Source organism: Ciconia boyciana, chromosome 17, assembly GCF_034638445.1.
Source record: "Ciconia boyciana chromosome 17, ASM3463844v1, whole genome shotgun sequence".
NCBI classification, from domain to species: Eukaryota; Metazoa; Chordata; class Aves; order Ciconiiformes; family Ciconiidae; genus Ciconia; species Ciconia boyciana.
The window spans coordinates 9,254,682-9,274,143 of record NC_132950.1 but is presented as its reverse complement, the minus strand read 5'-3'; the positions used below and the strand labels follow the sequence as shown (position 1 = coordinate 9,274,143).

General features: G+C 40.9%; 2 protein-coding genes across 7 annotated transcripts; one reads left to right on the top strand and one right to left on the bottom strand.

Annotated features, from left to right (window-relative positions):
- Positions 1 to 48: 48 nt before the first annotated feature.
- On the bottom strand, positions 49 to 6,351 carry PRR11 (proline rich 11). Of its 5 annotated transcripts, none has more exons than XM_072881787.1 (10): positions 6,208 to 6,351; positions 4,092 to 4,203; positions 3,491 to 3,644; positions 2,832 to 2,954; positions 2,274 to 2,528; positions 2,037 to 2,135; positions 1,415 to 1,524; positions 1,242 to 1,301; positions 1,060 to 1,156; positions 49 to 564 (listed from the first exon to the last, which is right to left on the bottom strand). In XM_072881787.1, exons 1-10 carry the CDS (start codon positions 6,326 to 6,328, stop codon positions 496 to 498), a joined length of 1,200 nt encoding a protein of 399 aa, XP_072737888.1. In that variant the 5' UTR covers positions 6,329 to 6,351; the 3' UTR covers positions 49 to 495. The 5 variants fall into 5 exon arrangements, with proteins under 5 accessions (XP_072737888.1, XP_072737890.1, XP_072737892.1 ...); XM_072881789.1 differs by lacking the exon at positions 6,208 to 6,351 and adding an exon at positions 4,844 to 5,188; XM_072881791.1 differs by lacking the exon at positions 6,208 to 6,351 and adding an exon at positions 4,749 to 4,769.
- Positions 5,476 to 19,319, top strand: SKA2 (spindle and kinetochore associated complex subunit 2). Of its 2 annotated transcripts, none has more exons than XM_072881792.1 (7): positions 5,476 to 5,621; positions 13,194 to 13,283; positions 14,073 to 14,249; positions 15,542 to 15,628; positions 17,019 to 17,058; positions 17,961 to 18,093; positions 18,830 to 19,319. In XM_072881792.1, the coding sequence occupies exons 1-7, from the start codon at positions 5,589 to 5,591 to the stop codon at positions 18,954 to 18,956; spliced, it is 687 nt and encodes a 228-aa protein (XP_072737893.1). In that variant the 5' UTR covers positions 5,476 to 5,588; the 3' UTR covers positions 18,957 to 19,319. The 2 variants fall into 2 exon arrangements, with proteins under 2 accessions (XP_072737893.1, XP_072737894.1); XM_072881793.1 differs by lacking the exon at positions 5,476 to 5,621 and adding an exon at positions 9,443 to 9,555.
- Positions 19,320 to 19,462: the final 143 nt, after the last annotated feature.

The following is a 19,462-nucleotide window of genomic DNA, read 5'->3' as shown; positions in this document are numbered from 1 at the left end:
CAAAAGCGATACGTACTGCAATAGCTTCATACATTCCTACCCGCATAATTGAATTGTTTGTGGAAACTTGCGGCCTTTCACTTTAATAACATTAGAGTGCTAAACTGCAGTGTTTCTTCGAACCCGTATAATTACCATCAAGATCTTTCTTATTAAAAATGTAAAAACAATACTGAATTTCAGCAAACACACACGTATTTACATTACAAGGAGCACCAGCGCTGGGAAGATAATAGTCCCTGCTTCAGCAGCAGCCAGGTATCAAAAGACTCAGGAAATGTCATTGTTTTTTTCCATTAAGAAAGAAGACGCAACCAGATTGAGGCACATCAGGAAGATGCTGCCTTTAAAAAGCAGAGATCTGCTGAAGGGGTTTCATAATGCCCCATTCTTGCATGCACTAGGTTTCGTTAAAAATACATATGCCTGAGTGAGATAAAAATGGGATTCAAGCAGCTTCCTGACCATAAATGAAGAGTACGTTGTTCCATAAACCTACTTTTGTTCATCAAAGCTGTTCGCAGCACTTAACCGGGCAGGCGAGGGACTCTTTGGATGAGCCATCTGTCAAAAGAAGAAAAGGGTCAGATCTTGGAATATGAACTTAGTACTAGTTACGACTGAGAAAATATAGTGCAATTCTTAACTGACGCCATAAAAGAAGAGATGCAGCAAATCCTTAAAATAAAAGGCATGATTAACCCTCAGATTTTGTTCTCCTGCAAACTGGAACTACGAAGGGAGAGATCGCATTGCGGCACTGGAATGGCCAGCAAAAGAAGCAACTTTTCCTCTTAGTGTTGTCAAATAACCTGCTGAAAGACAGGTAACAGCATCTCCCTTCTGCAGTTCCCTTACCATTAAAATGGGAATCGGTAAAACAAGCACCCTTATTTGTGGGTACCTAGGGCTTTTGGAGGAGAGTTACGGAGAGACTCTAACTTATATAATACATACCAACAGCACTGTGCTGTAGGGGAAAAAAAAAAAAATCAGTATAAACTTCAGGGGATTTTAAAACCAGTTTATCGTTCCAAAAAGAGACACGTCATGACTTGCCTGAAACTTGCGCCGTAGTGCCTGTGTCATTATTGGTGTCAGCCCAGACCCACATTCCATGTTTTCTTTATTATTTAGTGGAGTGCCACCAGGACTTCTGAAAAGATTGGAAACAAGGGGAATTATGATTAGTTCTCTATTTCTTCTAGAAAAACAAAACAAGAGAATAGCAAGGAACTTACCTTTGTATATTGACTTTCTTCAGATGTTTTCGAAGATCTAAGTGATTTTTAGGAGGGGTACTAACAGAAAAAAAAGAATTATTAAAATAAAATATTTTCCACTCTGTAAATAGAGTTCATCACTGTTTGGAACAGAAAAATCTAATATCAAAGAAAGGAAGAAAGTGTCTTACATTAAGGAATTTGTAACGCAAGTTGATGGCTTGGATTTAGGTCTCAGACTAACACTCTGTAAATCTGAGACTGTAATTAATGCCTTGCGTGTCTTCACTGGTGATTCTGCCTGAAGTGGGAAAAGAAATGTTACCACAAGTAAAACTTTAGAAGGCCTCACTGCCCTTAAATCTATTTAATATTTATACTCTAAAAGACTTCTGTGGTTTATGCTTTTATGAATCATTAAGATTTTAATGTGCATTAAACAAAAATAGATTTATTTATTAAAAAAAACCTGCTGCAAACAAGATTTTGGCTAGCCAAAAGAAAGCCCAAAATCTGTTGATAACACACAGACATAAAGCTACATGCAAGCTACATGCTTTCTCTAAAATTAGAGCTGTCCTGCATGCCAGCCGAGATCAGAGTTAGTCACTTCACTTCTTCACTTCAAATGCCCACGTGCAGAATTAGAAGGATTACTTAAAGCTGATCACTGGGTTTTTGGAAGAGAATAATTCATTTATTGAAAAAATTCTATGAGGGGCTAAGACAAGCACTGCAGGAAATACACCAGTTCCAGCGTGGAGTTTGCCACAATACACCACCATCCATTTATCCATGTGTCCTCCAGTTTACCTTGTCCATTCTCAGGTTGCTGTCCGTCTTCTTCAGCTTAACATTCAGGAGATCTTTGAGAGTGATCTGCATTGGCCCATCTTTTTTCAGTGACGGTGCCTGAAAACAAAGGTGGTTGGAAGGGAAATTAGGATCGGCAAGTGACTGAGCATTCACAAAGACAGACATTCCTGATGAAAACAGGTCCAAAGAACCCAGCCATGAGTGAAGAAACAGAGGAACCTTCTTACTCCCTACCAGAAGTGCTTTAGAGCCATTGCCCCGTTTGAGGAGGAGAGGTGCTGGAGGCAGTTTTGGTGGCGGCAGCGGTGGTGGTGGCGGCGGAGGAGGAAGAGGTGGAGGAGGTGCAGATGCAGGCTGCAGCTGTACTGCAGGAGGCCCAGATACTGGTGACGGCGGGCCCATCTGCATTTGTACAGGAGCACCCAGAACTGGTTTATTACACCTTTGACAAAGAGAATTTTCTGAAGACAAAGCTGCAATTCCATTCATCTGAAAACAATACAAATAAATAAGAGAATACTAAATCCACTGGCAAAAGTAGATGGAATTTCAGAGAACAGAGGTGCTGGCTTCAGTTGATCCAGAAAAACATAAAAAGCCTCTTATGAGACTCACCAGCAAACAAATTCCCTCTACCTATAAAGTAACCACAGTTTAGTAATGCTGAATGCAAAGAAGAGCTGAAACTGCCCAATGAGAAGCTCTTGAGATTTCAGTTTATCTGCACTGACCACAGTTCCTTACATGCTTACACAAGCAAACATTACCCTGCCCCCTGGGACTGAGACTGACCTGGAGTGTTCCTTGTAGTCTGGAAAATTCAGTTTCCAACTTTTCCAGCTGCTCTCTGAACGTATTTAGCTCCCTTAAGTAGATTTGTGATGGAAATATGGTGTCTTTAACCACCTTAAAACTCTAAGATTAAAAAAGAAACCAGATAAGTGTTGTCACCACCAAGTTATGTTCCCAGAGACAGGGCTACCATTACTACTGAAAGGTCTATCGCAAGGTCTTCTCATTGTAGTCCATGGAAAGGCACAACACGAAGATACAAAATTTCACCAAATATTTCCTTGGCAGGAACCCAAGGAGTGACTTTCTCCAAAAAAACTTAACTTCATCTACAAATTCTAAAGTATAATTCACATTTGACCTGAAAAATTCATACAATCATTTCTGCTAGGAAAGAAAGACTGCACCCTCTGACACTGGAAATCCTCCTGATATTACAATAAAAACCCTACAGTTTCATGTATGCATTTAATGTCCACGGTTGCCTGGACACTCTTCTCATACTTACTCCTTCAACACTAAACATGAAATATACTTCAGATGTTTCAATAGACATAACTAAATTTACAGCTTAGTTCTCAAATCTGACTGTATATCCGGCTCCTGAGCGCTAAGAACAACCTCACGCATTGGCAAAAATAGAGAAGTAGGAAACGTACCTGTACAACCGTGTTCTGGCACCAACAGTACAAAAATGATGCTGTTGTTGTAAAGGGTTTTACCACATTTTTTACACTGGGCAAGGCTAAGGACCAGAGTGAGGATGATTGGCCTGGGACAGATGATGTGTTCAGAGGAAGATCACCTGTTGACCTGGGACAGAACATTTCAGAATGAGGCCATAATTATATTTATCATTTCAGCCTTTAAAAAAGTTAACTGTCATCAATCACCTGGAAATTACAAGTACCAGCAACAGCAGGTGACAACAGAGTAAACACAAGCACAGAGACCAGGAAAGACCAAGATACATTTTAATAAAAGGGGGGGGGGGGGGGGAAGTCGCATTTGCAATACGTTTTTATCCAAACTGCTTTTCCTGCACATTAAAGTTAACGATAGATTACTGGAAGTACTAGAAGATATACAAGTAGAAAGCGTACTAGAAGATATACAAGATAAAACAATTCCACAGCATCCATGCCAGTATGTAGATAGGCTCCAAACACGATGCTGTTACCTCATTTCCACAAACCATCGGGAGCAAACAGTGGACCCAGAAATTGAATTAAAAGGAAAAGTTCTGACTGAGCCTCTTACCGTGGAGAAGGACAACCTGAGCCCTGGGGGTTACCAGCATCTCCTTTCTTTTCCAGTAGAAATTTTGCTCTGGCTCTCTGTTTTCGTCGGCGCTTCTTATACTTTGCCATTACTTTTAAAAAAGACACATTTAAAATTAATGTATAGAAATATACATTAATTATATATATACTTTCACGTGGGGATGGAGCTATCGCCAAATAGGTAGGGAAGAACATGGACTGCATCTCAAAAATCCGGTCAGAAATTATTCACAGTTGTCTTGCTAAAAGCAGCACATGCAACTGATAAAAAAATACACCCTTAAGAGGACCTGCGATCCACTGAGATGTATTTGTACACAAGAGAGGACTGAACAACGTAAAAAGTACCATTTTATATGGGCTTTTGTCGACAGTTTTTCTGTATCCTGAAGTGACAAATATCGCATTTTGGGAAAATTACGTTTGTGGGGAACGTAGGCAAAAGGCACCAAGAAACCACAGAAAGAGGGTCGCGGACTGCCCTGACCGGAGGCCCCTGCTCAGGCGTTACCTGAACGCCCGCCCCTCATCCCCGCCGCGCCCAGGCGGCCCCTGCTCCTGCGCGGGGCCAGCCCCGCTCATGTGGGGAGCCCACACCGAGGAGCGGCCGGTTCCTCACACACAACTGCCCCACCTGAGACGGGGGTGGTGGCGGGGGGTGTCACGGGTGACCGAGGACACGGGGTGGCCCTGCCCACCCTACCCCCCCCCCCCCCCGGCCCCACTCACCTCCCCGCCCGGCGCCGCCGATTCAAACCTCTCCCCGCGCCGCGCCCAGCCAATGGGAGCGCGGCTCTCTGCCGCCCCGTCGTCCGTCCGTCCGTCCGTCCGTCCCCCGCCCGCGGTTCGTGCAAGCCGCTCGCTGATTGGCCGCTGGACGGACGCGGGCCCGAGCTCGACGGGAGGGGCGAAGGGCCAATCGCGGGCCTGGCGCTGCTCCGCCCCGTCCTGGGGCGCGCTGAGGAGATGCGCCCCGCCATTGGATAAAGGTTTTTCAGTCCCGCCAATCAGCTGCGGGACACCGCTCGGCTGGGAAAGGCCAATCGAGTTGAAAGGTGGGGGAGTCACCGGTCCGCCGGGGGGAAGCGGAGGAGGTGACCGGCGCCTCCCCCCCCCCCCGCCAGAGACGGACCGCAGCTAATCGACCGCTCCCCTTCCCGCCAATTGCAGCGCTGCGCTCCCTACTCCAGCCAATCACCGCTAGATTCCACTCTGGACCAATAGCGGCTCGCGGCACTCCCCCACCCAGCCAATCACTGGCTGCAGCTTTTCTACCCACCAATGGGCTCCCCCCTACCTCGGAGAGGGTTTACATTCTTTTCGACCCAATGGCGAGCGCCCTCTGTCAGCGGCGAGCCAATGGGCGGCGAGCGCCGAGTGACAGCTGCCCAATGGGGGCCGCCGACTCTCCCATCCTGCGGAGCGGGGGGTGGGTATCTCCCCGCCGCCGCCTGAGGAATGTCAACTATTCAACATGGAGACGGCGGTTACCAGGCTCGAGACCATGGTGAGTCCGGGCGGCGGCCGGGCTGAGGGGCGGCCGGGCCGGGAGGCGGCGGGGCGGCGGCGGGAGGGCCTCGGAGGGCACAGGGCTGCCGCCTGAGGGAGGGAAAGGGGGCGCGGGCGCGGCTGGGGGCGCGAGGGAGAGCGGCCGCTCTCCCCTCGCGCCCCCAGCCGCGCCCGCGCCCCATCCGGGCCCTGAGCAGAGCCCGCGCGGCCCTCGACGGGGCGACCGCCGCCCGCCGTTCGGGTCAGGCGAGTTCGGCCGGGCCGGTCCATTCTGCTACCCCCCCCCCCCCCCCGGGGGGCGGGGCTTGATGGTGCCGCTCCATTCACCCCCTCAGCGCGGGGGCAGGGCCCGGCCATTTCCCTCTCACCTGCGGGGGGGGGGGGGGGGGGCGGATTCCGCGCAGTCCCGGGAGCGTTTATTGCCCTCCGTGGCGTTGGAAACGGGGCCATTGAGGGGTGCGGCCGGACCGGTCTGGTCCGGTCCGTTTCATTTTCCCGTCGCGGTGGGGGGGCGCGGCGTAGAGCGAGAGCGCTCTCGGACTAGTCCATTTTCTCTCAGCGGGGGGTGAGGGTGGAGCTCTCACCTGGGCTGGCCCATTTTCCCTGCGGGGGTGTCCGGGGAGGAGAGGCCGGCTGGGCTGTTTCATTCGCGCCGGCAGCGCGGGGGGAGCGGGGCGATGCGGCGGGATGGCTTCCCGCCGGCATGGCTTCCCGCCGGGGGCTGTGGTGGTGCCGCGCCTCGGACTCCGCTTCTCCTCCGCCCGGGCGGACGGGGCAGGTAGAGCGGGGCAGGTCCGCGGGGCTGGCAGCGGGAGAGGAGCCGGGGAGCCTCCCCCGTCGCCTCGCCGCGGGTGGGCGCTGCGGGGCCGGGCCGCCCGCCCTGAGGAGAAGGGCGTGTGGGGGCCGGGGCGGCAGCGCGACCCTTGGCCGGTCTGCCCGGCCGCCCGCCGGCGCCTCAGGAGGAGTGCAGCGGCCCTTCAGTCCTCCTTTCTTCGCGGGGTCTGGGATGTAGCCAGTCCTGAGGAGAAGGTGGCTTTTCCTTCAGCCGTTCAAGTTCGTGCAGTTCTTCACAGCGTTTAACTTCGTTTCAGCACTCTTGGGGCCAGCCCCTGAAGGCAGGACTGAGCTACCTTATGTAACGGTCGCCTTTCTGCCTGCCCCGCTCACGGAAAAGCCAAAAAAAAGAAAAGAAAAAAAAAGCTATGCTGTGCTTTCACATATTGAGAGGCACTGGAAAACTGTCTCTTTAAACAGTCAAGTTCCTTGTAGCATCCTTCATATCCTGATCTTCATTTTTGCTTCTATATAATGTAATCTTGTTTACACTTTTTTTTACTTAAAATGCTTTGGAAATATTTTATGCATCTAAATGCTTAATAGATAATATAATCTCTATCCCTAAATACTTACTTAAATTGAAATGCTCGTACTGACATAGTTGTCCAAAGTATGACGCTCCTTTGGGTTTTGCTTGGAAACTTCCAGAAGTTTTTTGTAATTTTAATTGTCCTAGCAGCAGTGTTAGGTAATTTAATTGATAAACTGTAAGTGTCATGGAGAAAAAAGTACATTATTCAATACAGAGATAAATAATACAATAGATTTGTCTTTGTTTTTTTCTCCTCTGGCAATCCTGGTTTCAAGTTCTAATTAAGAAATAAGTAAAAATGAGTTTTATAGTTTCCTAGTTCTTATCTGTACACAGTAACACCACCAAAATGGAATACTCAAGAGAAATTAAGAATAGGAGGAACATTGGGAGAACACGGTGGGGAATACTGTATATCCACATTATCCCTTAACCTAATGAGCGCTAGACTTTAATACACAAAATTGGTGTGCTGCTTAATGCCCCGTGTTTAAACTTGTTTAGTTTACTTTTATTTACTTCATTGCTCCTTCAGCACTTTTCTCCAGCACCAGCATAACGTGTCCCTTAAAGCATTAGGAACAGCAGCCAAGTGTTTGTTGTCTGAAAGGAAACAACCGGCTGAAAGTTGTCTAAACGTGAGCTTGTTCTGCTAACATGTCTTTGTCACCTCATTGAGTGACCTGCATGTCATTGCCATAGTAAGACACTTCTGAGTGAATATTTTAAGCTATAATACTATTTCTGTTAAGAAATAAAAAGTAACAATTTGAATAAACACCAAAATACCTGCATTAGCTGCAAGATCAGAGAATTCAAACTATCCTACCTAATTCTCAGTTTTACTGCACTTTAAAAACAAGGTGATGTGTTGTGTTTTGGTTTTTTCTTTGAAGAAACGATGCTTTTGAGGAAGTGGGGTTATTTTTGCTCTCCTTTAGCTACTGAACTGCAGTCATCATACTGAATACTTAGAGTGGTAATAATATACAGTATTTTAATTCAGTGACATACTACATTCTTGTCAGAGCTCTAAAGTTGTTCTAATTTCAAATTCAAAATTTCATCCTTGCCCATAGCGTAAGCATGACCTCCCCATATCTTTTGTTAGTATTTTTTTTTTTTGGTAAAGCCTAGTTTAGAAATAATAATTTAGAAATCTGTTTAGAGATACTTGGGTTAGGTGTTGATATTTATTTATTTAATGTTATGGTTTATTTATGTGTTTTATTGAAAGTCTTACTTCAAGTGATTCTCATTTTAGGACATGTAAATAGTCAGAGAGTTATTTTGGCCCCCTTAAAGTTAACAGGGGCTTTTATATATGCTAGTGGAAGAAGATGGTAATGGGTCACTGTCTTATGATCTACTTTACGGCTAGACCAAAAGGATCATTGCACAAATAATTTCAAGGTGGAGAGCTCGTTTGGGTCAATTATCTGCATAGATGGTGCGTAACAACTTCCAAAGGTTCTGAGATTATAGCTTGGTCTTTCACCCCATTCTAATTACCCCAAATCATTTGGGTAATCCATTTGAAAACCATACTGATTTTTATTTCACCCTGTTAATCTTGCATTTTTCTGTTTGATTCTTCTGTTAATTTCTTCTAGCAGAAGATGGGAGATAGTATGGCCGGCTGCCTTCTTCCACTAAAACTGCAGGGTGGCACAAGGCAGTTGCATCTTCACCTGTTCCTTTTGTTTTCTTTCTTTTTTTTTTTTTTTTTTAAAGAAAAGGGTGATTTCTTAAACACACCTCAAACAATTTCACTTATTCATTTCCTATATCCAAACCTCATTCACAAGTGCAATATTTTTCTTTGTCGTTGTTTATATTAATCAGAATATGTACATTGGCAACTATGTCTCACATATTGCAGCTTTGTGTCTCTTGCTTTTCCTTCTGCTCATTGTTTCTTCTTCCTGGATTTCCTGTGAAGTCAGCTCTCTCCACAGAAGTGTGATAAAATAACACTTCTTATTTCCCCAGAGGTTTTGACATGCATTTTGTGGAAAGCTTCATTTTAGTCTCATGGAACCAGGGATAAACTAATTTGTAGGAGCTTAAACAGAACAATGTGTATGAAAATACCAGGTAATCAATGGTTATTTGAGACTATTGCTCGAAGTACAATAACAAGCAGAGCTGAATGAACCATAACATCTACAATATCAGATGAGATTCATTATGCAAAAGATTGGAAAGCTGACTTATTAACAATTCAAATAAGAACGCTGGGTGCTGTAGTTTAGGACTTAGGCTCCTGAGACCGCGCTGCACAAGTGTTCGTTGAAGTCAGCTGGGACTGGAGGTCTTTCCCACAGCTTCAACAGACACAGAGTCAGGCCTCTAATGAAAATACAGTACATGGTAGTTGCTGGCAATACATATATCCTTCCACACAACAACTTTTACCCCAACCAATTTCTTTAACCTTTAATGCTCAGGACTTCACATACTGAGCTAGTGCCTTCCAGTATGCGCTTTAGCAGTCTGCACTGAAAGAAATTTTGTGGACATCCATTCAGTAAAATTTGATAACAAATGGATAAACTGTCAGGTGAGCTAAGAGTGCTTCATTCAGAGCAATTTAGTTAATTTCTGTCACCGTATTTTTGGTATAGTGGACCTACTTTTTTCTTTGAGTGGTGTCTGTCCAGTGCCCTTTTTATGTTGTACTACTAGTGATCACGCACAAAAAGCAGTGCAATGTTAAAAGGGCATTGGCCAGCAATACTATCTACGTTGCTCATTATTCTTATTACAGTCACAAGTCAAAAGTCACTATTGTATGTCTGAGACCAGAAGGTGATTTGAAAAACAACTGTAAAATGGGATTGCCACTAATTTATTTTTTTGCACTCATCTTCTAGTTATTTACCAAGGAGAAATGTTAACTGGTCTTTTAATGACAAACACCATCAACTCTGTGTGTGTGTTTCCTTAGAAGTAAGTGCACTACAAAAAGGAAGGAACACTGTATAGCATTCTTATTTCCTACAGTGTGTTCTAGAGAAATGTTACAGGTGTGGAGTTGACTCAGGTTGTTGCTCTGTGTGCATCAGCAATCATCCATCTCTCTCCACTCCATTCCTCTGTTTCTTTGCATTTTGTTGTTAAGAATCTTAGTGCCTTCAAACCCTAAGAGTTCTCAGACTTTTTATATGAAGTTACTGTTTCTGTTAAAAAGAAACACATTTACTGAGATTTATTAAATACACCCCCCCCTTTGATGGTGCTCTAACATCCGTGTGGTAACCCCAGTGGTAATGTACATCCACAATGTTGGGAAATGAATGTGTGTTTAAGTGCATTTTAAAGTGATTAAGTACCTGCAAATAAGAAGAATAAACTCTAGTGTCCAGAAAATGTTCCCTGTAATGCAGTTTAAGAACATCTGTCTGACAGCAGTTTAGAATCCTTGCTTGCTATGAGGCAAATCTAAGAAATAAAGACGTTTGGAAACGTAGTTTCCAGTTAAGAGCACCAAATTGTTTGAAATTGAATTTCTGACAGATCTGTTGAGCATTTTGCTGGGTGTTTCTGTTGTTTTGTTTTTTTTTCCCTCTTGGTCAGTGGAATGACAGGGATTATGAATAATAATAATAATAATGTCTTGCAATATGTGAATTCTTGTGTGTCTGTATAGGACTTGGTAAACATTAACCTTATCCAATTCTCCATGATCCACAGAAACCACTATCTGACTCGACCTATTTTTTCTGATACATATTTTGAGTGTATTTATTACTTGTACAGAATTCTTGCTGCTAACGAATGCTCTGACTTTATTGCACTACTGTACTTTACAGCTAGCAGTGCAATAGTATTGTCAAAGCATCTGAAAGCAGAGTGCACAGCAATGGCTGGAGTCTGGCCTCACAGTTTCTAACACTTTCTTCTAAGCCTGTGAGTAAATTACAAGTTTACATTTCACAAACTGCATTTTCTGTGTGATTGTTGTACAATACGCATCATACCAATGGTCCTAACCTATAATATTAAGGTGAGATTTTTGCAGGTGTGTGTTTCTTGAAATACAGCAGGAAATAAATATTGATAAAACAAAGGAAAAATGGATCATAATGGAGGAATATATGGCAGTGCTTATGAACATGCTTTGAAAGTGCTGATAATAAATTTTGTTTCTTTTAGAGTTAGCATACTTTCAGGAGAAAGCAGTGATACTGAAGCGTGTTAATATTTTTGTGACGGATAAGCATTCAGCTTCACATTCAATTTTTAATGTCTTGAATCATAGTAGTAGCATGGTATTAGTGGCTTACTGTCATCCTGTAAATCTCAAATTATCAGTATTGAATATTTCAGAAACAGAGCTTCATGGATATTTTTGAAAGCCACCCATATTCATTGTCTGCTTTTCCAAAAATTAATAATCAAATGGAGGAGTTGGAGAAAAAGCAAAAAATTATCTTTTTGGGGTGCCTCTAGAAATGGAAAGCTAAAAATGTTTGCTAGTGGAGGAGAAGAGAAATGATTGAGCAGTTGGGAAAAATCGCTCGTCAACTCTTTAAAAATACATAGTGTAATCAAAAGTATTTTATTCTCGCATTTTATCATGACTAGTTTCTGGCGTAGATGTGGGAAGGAGTTTTGTTGGGCAGATGGTAAGTTACGGGAGTAACGGGTGAAAGCTTTCCCTTTGATTTATAGATGCTCAAGGTGTTTACTAGGTTTATTTTCCTTTTCTTAAGCTATTATTTGAAAATTTGCTGAAGGTGTGTATATGTATGAAAGATCATACATTTTTACTACATCAGAAAGGGGATTTTACTTGTAGAATATCTTGGATTGAACACTACTCCTTTAGGCTATCTGAAGTTCCAGATCCTCAAAGGTATTAATGGCAGTTCCTGAAGGTGGATCCCAAGGCTGATGTTTAAAACATAAATGTCCTTTCGGTATCCAGGCCTAACTACAGGCTACATCCAAAGACCACTGAAGTTTGTCACTTTAGCTGCCATTATAGCACTGCCAGGTAGTACTTCGGGATACAGTTAACAAATATAGCCTTATTTTGATCCTTAAAAAAGTTGTAATGGTTCCTTCAGGGTTAATCTCTATATAAAGAGTGAAAACCCAAGTTAAGTAAGTTACAAGCATTTTTACCTTGCTTCCATCACAGTCTCTTTTGTGACTGTAAAATCCCCAAATCGTTACGTTAAGGAATTCATGTGTTTTTTGTGAACTGGGAAAACTGCCTTTCTTTAAAGTAGAAGTCCTTAATAGATACTAAAATTGCAGACTAAAATTAATTAAGTAATAATGCTATCAGCAGACTGTTTTACAAGGCAATTAGATAATTCTCTGGTGGCTTATTTATCCCAAGGAAAGAAATGTGATGTCATCAATTTTATTATCTATTTGTCAGTCTGGTTTATTGAGGAATAATAAAATGTATTATGGGTATTATAACCATCTGAGAGAATGCATTCCTAATATAATTAATCATAAAATCTCTGTTGATATGCTTGGATCCTGAACACTTATTCATAATCTCTGCTGTGTAAATAACTGAGTATTGCAGTTTTGCTAACAGAACTTTTAATGTTTGAAAAGAAAAGCAACTAGCTAAGAAAAAGCTCTAAAAATTGATGGAAAATATGTTAATATCTCCAGAGAAAAAAATCAAACACCTCCTGCATCCACTGAAAATCACTTTAAAAAAGAGGCACGTTCTTTTCTAGTGATATAACTTACCTCTTTGGTGTACTACTTAAAAACTTCATCTTGAAAGGTTTGGCATTGCAAAGGCATGTAACATAGGAAGAGATGGAAATGTTTTCATGCATTTTGGGGAGCTGCATGAAAAAGGTACTAACGGCAAGATGCAAAGAGAACAATTGGGTAATTTGGCTTAGACAAATGGAAAGAGGGTAAAAGTAATAAAGTGTGTGTGTACACCCGTGTAATTCTTATATGTGAGAGGAAAATGGTTATGTTAAGTCTGAAAGTTTATTGCTTTATATATTTCAGGCTAGAAGCATGTCAGCATAATTGGCAAACATTAGCTAGTGGAATAGACTAGAGGAATAGAAACTTACCTTTATAGTACATGAGCCTGCAAAACAGAGGCATCTGGCTTCTGCTTTCCTGAAATACAGGAAAGGCAAATGGTTGGGTTTTGTCTGCAATTTTTGTTTCTTAATATACTGTGGCTGACCTTAAATATTTCAGTTCCAGAAGGCAGAATCTGATCTGGATTATATTCAACACAGACTGGAGTTTGAAATAATGAAAAGTCTTCCTGATAATCCAGCAGCAGAGGTAGTATTTTCAGATTAAATTAATAAATTTTATTGCATTTTGCATGAAGTTGGTAATAAATGGGTTATTTTCTTTAATCCTAAAATATATGTGGCTGTTCTTTTATCTAGTTGTTAGGTTTTTATTATTATTATAAAGTATTTCTTGCTTCGTATATCAAGATAACTGGCCTAGTATGAATTCAGTGCAGAAACCAACAAAACCCCCTTGATTTCTTGGTATAGTGAAATTCTCCCATGTTCTGCTTTGAGAAATGAGTAGTAGTGTTAACACCTAAGTTTAAGAGACAGATTCTAATCTAAGCTAAAACGCACCCTTGCTCTGAGATCAAAGATAAACTTGCTAATAAGCAATGACTAAATTCAGATTTGGGGGCGGGATGAGAGGAAGAGGAAAACAATAAATGGCATCAGGTAAAGGATTTTATAAATAAGTCCTTGTCTCCATGTATATTGTAACATATAGTGGAAAAAGAATCTTTTTCATTAGAAGTACCTAATTTATTCCAACTCAGAAAAGCCATTAAAATTCACCAACACCATAAATTCATCCTCCCGTATTTGTTGTGGAACCACAGAATTACACTGTTTTATTAACACTATCTATCATTTTTGCTTATGAAAAATTAAATGTATAGATGAAACAGATGCTCACAGCTACACTTTTCATTGTAAAGGGTCATTTCATGTTATATTTTAGCGGCTCTAACACCTACACTTTTAATTGGTATGTGGCCACATTAATTTTCTCTTCTTAAATAGTTTAAATGTACTTTTAATTTCTACATAGGAAAACCCAGTTGCTCTCTTGCAAGAACTCGCAGTGGTGAAATCTCGTTATAAAACGTTATGTATGCAGCTGGAAAAAGTTTCCATAGAGCAGCGAGAATCCATGAAGGGCATTCGTGCTGCTCTAGAGAACACAATGAAGATGGTTCAGACATTACAGCAACATACTGATCTCGAGGTAGTATTTTCATTTTAATCACTTGGGTCTCACTCCTGTAAATGAACATGTATTTGTGTCACCTTTACATAGATGTGAGTAGTTCCATTGGAAACTGTTATACGTGCAGACTCTTAGAAGACTCTTCGAAGATAAGAAGACCGTTTACCAGAAGAAATGTTTGCAAGATTGGAGCTCTTTTTGTAAATCACAAGCCTGATTCATCACGTGACAGTTAAGCTGGTCACATTCAGTTTTGGATTTGAAGTAATACCATAATAGTGTGAATAGGGTGACACATTTCAATAGTTTCATAGAGATTGATGCCTCTGCGCACAGCTGTGTCTCAGTTCTATACTGACTTTTTTAAAAGTAGCTTCCTTAAAGAAATTAGAAAGTGCAACCAGTTTTAAAAGGCAAAAAAGCGTTTAAGTGGCAGATGTATTTTCACTGTCTAAAATGAGTAAGTTAAAACCAGCACAGTTACATATGTGGTGGAATTGCTGTCAGTGCAAAGAAATAAGTTTTTCTCAGTATCCATCTATCTATTAAAAAATCCCAACGATAAACAACAAATGTTCGTAAGTGGTCTTCAGACACTGCTCCATTGCAATTTTGAAGAGGTTATGAAAGCATTAATTTTGTCCCTTTACAAATAAGGTGATTTAGATCAAAAAAGCTAATTGATAAAAGTGGCAAAGACAGAACTGGTGTGACTAAAACACATTCGCAGATCTGAGCTCTCACTTTATTGTTCTAATGAGAGTGCTCTGAGATTGTGTTTAATCTGTCAACAGCTCTAGACAAGTTATTTGTAAGTCTTTATAGATAAAATGTACTGTATAATGATTTAAAAGACAGTAGTTATATGTCACAGAAAGGAAAAAATATTTTATCTCCCTGTGTTCCAAGGATATGCTGCCAAGAATAATTTCATATTTGGATTTTGTTACAGTGGAAGACTCTTGTCTCTTGAGTTACATTTAGACTTTTTAGATAGAGATTTTCTTGTACTTTCCTAAACCAAAGATTGAGTAAACTGTTATGGAGAAATATAAGTCTTTAAGTGAAATGCTTCTTTGTATTGAATAATTTATCTTCTTTCCGTTGAATCATTTATAGCGTTGATGTTAAAAGAATATTATGGTTGGATTTTTCAGAAATATTCAGCTTGTAAATTTGCTTTCATTTGAAGGAAAGTAGGAGTCTACTATTAGTTTCCATGAGAAAGGGGCTACACGAACATTGAGTTCTTCTGTAAATATCATCACCCTAGGAACCGAAAGTATCAGAGTTCTCTGTGTTTTTTCTAGCGCTTACCTCTGTCAGAAGAAGAACAGACTGCAGCACAGCAGTTAACCTGCCAAACTGTTAAAGAAATGGAATCGCCAGTGGAAGAGGTAATTAGGCCACAGAGCGTCAGTATTCAAGAAACCATTAATCCTGAGGAGCTCAACTGAAGTCAGAAGGGCTGTTTATGACCTCTTACTTACTACCTCTCAAATGAATAGAATTTTTCAGAAATGGGACTAAAGTTTCTAACAAACCTTTTCATTTTTATTGTATACTGATTAAGTTTATGATTTGTTCCGATTAAATTGTCCATGAAGGAAAAAATTTGCTGTGACGGGAGACTTTGTTCCCCTTATTTTTTGATTGGGATATATTTATGTTTCTTTTCAGAGATGCAGTTGATTGCTCTTGTCAATCCTATTGTTCTGTTAACGCATTATATAAGAAGCCTTTGGGTGGGAGTGAAGAATGTAATTGATTCAAACCAATGTATATCAAAATTGAGAGAAATTTAATTTCAATAAATTTTGGAATATAAGTAACAATAAGTATATTCTAACTGTAATGCAGTAGAACATAGATGTAAACTAATACTTGCTAAAAAGTCAGATATTCTCCCACAGCTACTCAAAGCAACAAACTTGTAATATAATTATCTGCAAAGGTTTGGTCTAGGTCTCATATTAAAAGCCAAATATTAAAGAAGGTTAATAGAGTAATTATCTCATTGACCTTACCTTTTTATACATGTCTTCTCACTGCCCACTATTCTGTCAAAGGATGCCTCGCTTTCTGTCCCTTTATTGCCATGGCTGGTTTGCGTGAAAACCGTGCAGTATCTTGCAGGTTCATTCACTCTTCATTTGCAAATATCTTCTCCTACCTTGATAAATGCTCTCAATTTCTGTCTTTCCATTATTGAATTCTAAAGCACTTAAGATACAGCTGGCATAAACCAGGCCCAATGCAAAATGTAGCTCTATCCTACAGCTACTGAGGCCCGTTTAATTGGTATCAGTCCCTATGTTGTCATTGAGTGTGTTTTGAAGATGTTCTCTGAAAGGCAGAAAGAATGGAAAGATGTCACAAAGGATTTTTTCGTCAGTGCTGTATTTCTGGCTGAGGAGAGTTAAATAAAGCTACCTTCAGCTTGTCAGAACTGTCAGCTTCTGAAGGTTGCTTGAGAATAGGGAAGCCATCTTTTTCCTGTGCTGCATGTGCAGTGCTTTCAGCTACATCCATGCCAGAATGCAAAGGAGAAAGCTGAAGAGGCTCCTCTGACTTGTATATAAATCTTTCTGTATCTGTTTTAAACTTATTTTTATTTGAAACCAGGGTTTGTTTAATGCCTAAGATTTTGCTGTTGACTTCAGTGGCTGCAAGATCCTTGGTTATCCAATGGTAAAATGTAATTACCCATGCAGAAATGAAATTGTAAAAAATAATTTCTAAACAAAATTCCAACAAATCCTGACGTTATCTCTTGTTTATTTTTAGCCATTTTGTTCAGGATCTACAGTCCCTGGCTCAACTGAAAGTAAGTGCTGAAAGAATAATCTTCCTGCTGTTTTCTTTTTTCTTTTTTTTTCCCCTGGACAGATCTCCCCCACACCCCCAGCCCCAGTAAGTAAGCTTCGTGAATAGCACCAACCTCTCAAGACTTCCATCTCTAATATTGAACTCTGATAGTTCTGTACTATTTAATCATACCAAGTTACCATCTAGAATTCAGGGAGTAAAGAATCAAAGTTTTCCTTTCTGAAAAAGGCAGATATTGTGAATAACTTCAGTTGACCAGTAAGGGCTGTTTTACCCCTAGTACAACAGGGGCAAATCTCACAGTAAGTAGGAATAGGCTGAGACCTAGGTATGGTTTCTGAGCTCTTTTATTTAAAAAACATAGAGCCTATGATGCACAGTAAATTGACTGTTTTCACTTTCAAGCACTAGTAACTACTGCTTTTATGTGAAGTGAAGACTTTAGACTTTAATATAAGCAAGTGAGCCCTTAGTTACATTCCACATATAGTTCCCATGTCTCTGGGAGTTTTTCTTGCTTTTGATGGTATTGAAGTAGATAGCGTTGTGTTTATGGTCTGGGAGAAATCATGTACTAGTCTTACCATAGAAATAGCTCTTGTTTAATGCATTTATCCCTACTTATAGAAAGGAATTTTCCTAGTTCTTTAAAAAAGAAAAAAAGCTAGTCACTGACAGACCAGATTTATTAATCCCCATCAGATCTCAAATTAAATGATTTTTCACTGGGTCTGCAGATACAATGATGGTTTGGAGGGAGTATCTTCCGTCTCTCCTTCTTCCTGCTGGAAAATCTTCCTTTAGACCCATTTAGGGGGTTTCTTAAAAAGTAATGAAAGTAATTCCTATCTTTGGCCTAATTTCTGAAGAAACAAATATCTTCTATTTCCAATTTTTTAGAATCGCAATTCAAACCATTGACTGAGGAAATGCTTATGACTGTGCCAAGGAGTATCAGAAGTACTGTTAAGCTAGCAGACTTGAACAATTTGTACAGGGAGTTATTTAACCACTTCATTGTAAATAAGAACAGGTAAGACTTAAAGCCATTCATTAGGAAGAGTTTTATAAGCTGTAAAGAAATTCAGCCTTTTCAAATTAAACAAAAACAGCTAGTTAACCATTCGCAGCTATATTACAACTTCATTACTTGATTTACTCCCCTACACTCTTCTTAGGTACATACCCTGAAGGGTTAGGCCATCATACAAAACCCTCTAAATTAACTTGTATAAAAATGGCTTGTATGATTTGATAACTTTCAAAACGGAACGTCAGGTTCTTCAGAAACAGATTTTTTCACTTTGGTTTCACTGTACAGATGTCCAAAACTGGGTCTGTTCAGGAAAGTTCTGTTGACACAGTCATACCGCCAAACCCTTTTAGCTTTCGGAATCTGCATCCCGACTGGAAAAGCAAAGCCCTAAAGCTAAACCATGACCCCCGAACCCTGCCCTTGCCACACCAACCCCTCCGGCCTCCCTGAGCCCTGGCCCCTGTCTGGGATGTGTGCTGTGGATTTCTTGCAGGCTGATATTAAAAATGAGGAAGTTTTTAATTCAGGAATTCTGTCTCTAACCCTAGGGTTGGATTAGCAAATGACTGTTCTCAATGTGAAGTAGCACAGAAAAGTTGGTGGCAATCTGAATAAGCACGAGAACTAGAGAGTACTCACAAAAATCATTAATTAAATAGCATGTGCTTTTTAGCCTTTTTCTGCCAGACCTGAAAAACCCTGTTTTGCTAAATTGTTTGGTTTTGTCTTACAGAGCAGCACTGAGTGTTTTGCAGATGAGCAAGATGAATATGAAAGCCACTGACTCAAGAATACGCATCTTGAAAGAACTTGCTATTGTGGAACTTGACAAACAAGGAAACGTTAAATTAGCTGTGTAAATGAAAGCTCAGTCCATTCTCGTTTGACACACAAGCATCTTGGTCATAGCTCCCGGATTATTAACAAGCAAGTATTTCGCTGGTGTCTAAGAGTTGCAAGTCCACTGTTGGAAAGCTGTTAATGTTTCTGTATACATTTCTATTTATAGTACTTAAAATTGGAGAGTTAAACATTGAGGTTCGTATTTTATCTTGGATATTTATAGGACTATAGTCGATGCATTTTTTAAGAGTATTGTTAGCCATGTGACACTTCCATATTCTTGCTTACATTCCTGAGTGGGTTTTTAAGACAAATAACCCAAGCCACTTAATTGTACTTACATTCCTGAATAAATGATGAAAGCTAAGGAGACAAGGCCATAGATTTATTACGCTTCTGTTCACGTGACTCCTGACCCTGAGTCCTGCCCTAACCCCTGAACCTGGGCCCTGACCCTTTTCATTTTCCTTTGATGGGAACTGTCTTGGGTTTTTTACAGTCCAGTGAAATCGCAGACTCAGTG

Bases quoted from the DNA above. Each gene is read 5' to 3' on its own strand.
- SKA2 (XM_072881792.1), top strand. From the start codon at position 5,589: ATGGAGACGGCGGTTACCAGGCTCGAGACCATG. The intron at 5,622-13,193 runs GTGAGTCCGGGC...TAAATATTTCAG, and splicing joins TTACCAGGCTCGAGACCATG to TTCCAGAAGGCAGAATCTGA. The intron at 17,059-17,960 runs GTAAGTGCTGAA...CCAATTTTTTAG, and splicing joins AGTCCCTGGCTCAACTGAAA to AATCGCAATTCAAACCATTG.
- PRR11 (XM_072881787.1), bottom strand. From the start codon at position 6,328: ATGCCGGCGGGAAGCCATCCCGCCGCATCGCCCCGCTCCCCCCGCGCT. The intron at 3,645-4,091 runs GTAAGAGGCTCA...GTTCTGTCCCAG, and splicing joins TCAGGTTGTCCTTCTCCACG to GTCAACAGGTGATCTTCCTC. The intron at 2,529-2,831 runs GTCAGTCTCAGT...TATTGTTTTCAG, and splicing joins GACTACAAGGAACACTCCAG to ATGAATGGAATTGCAGCTTT.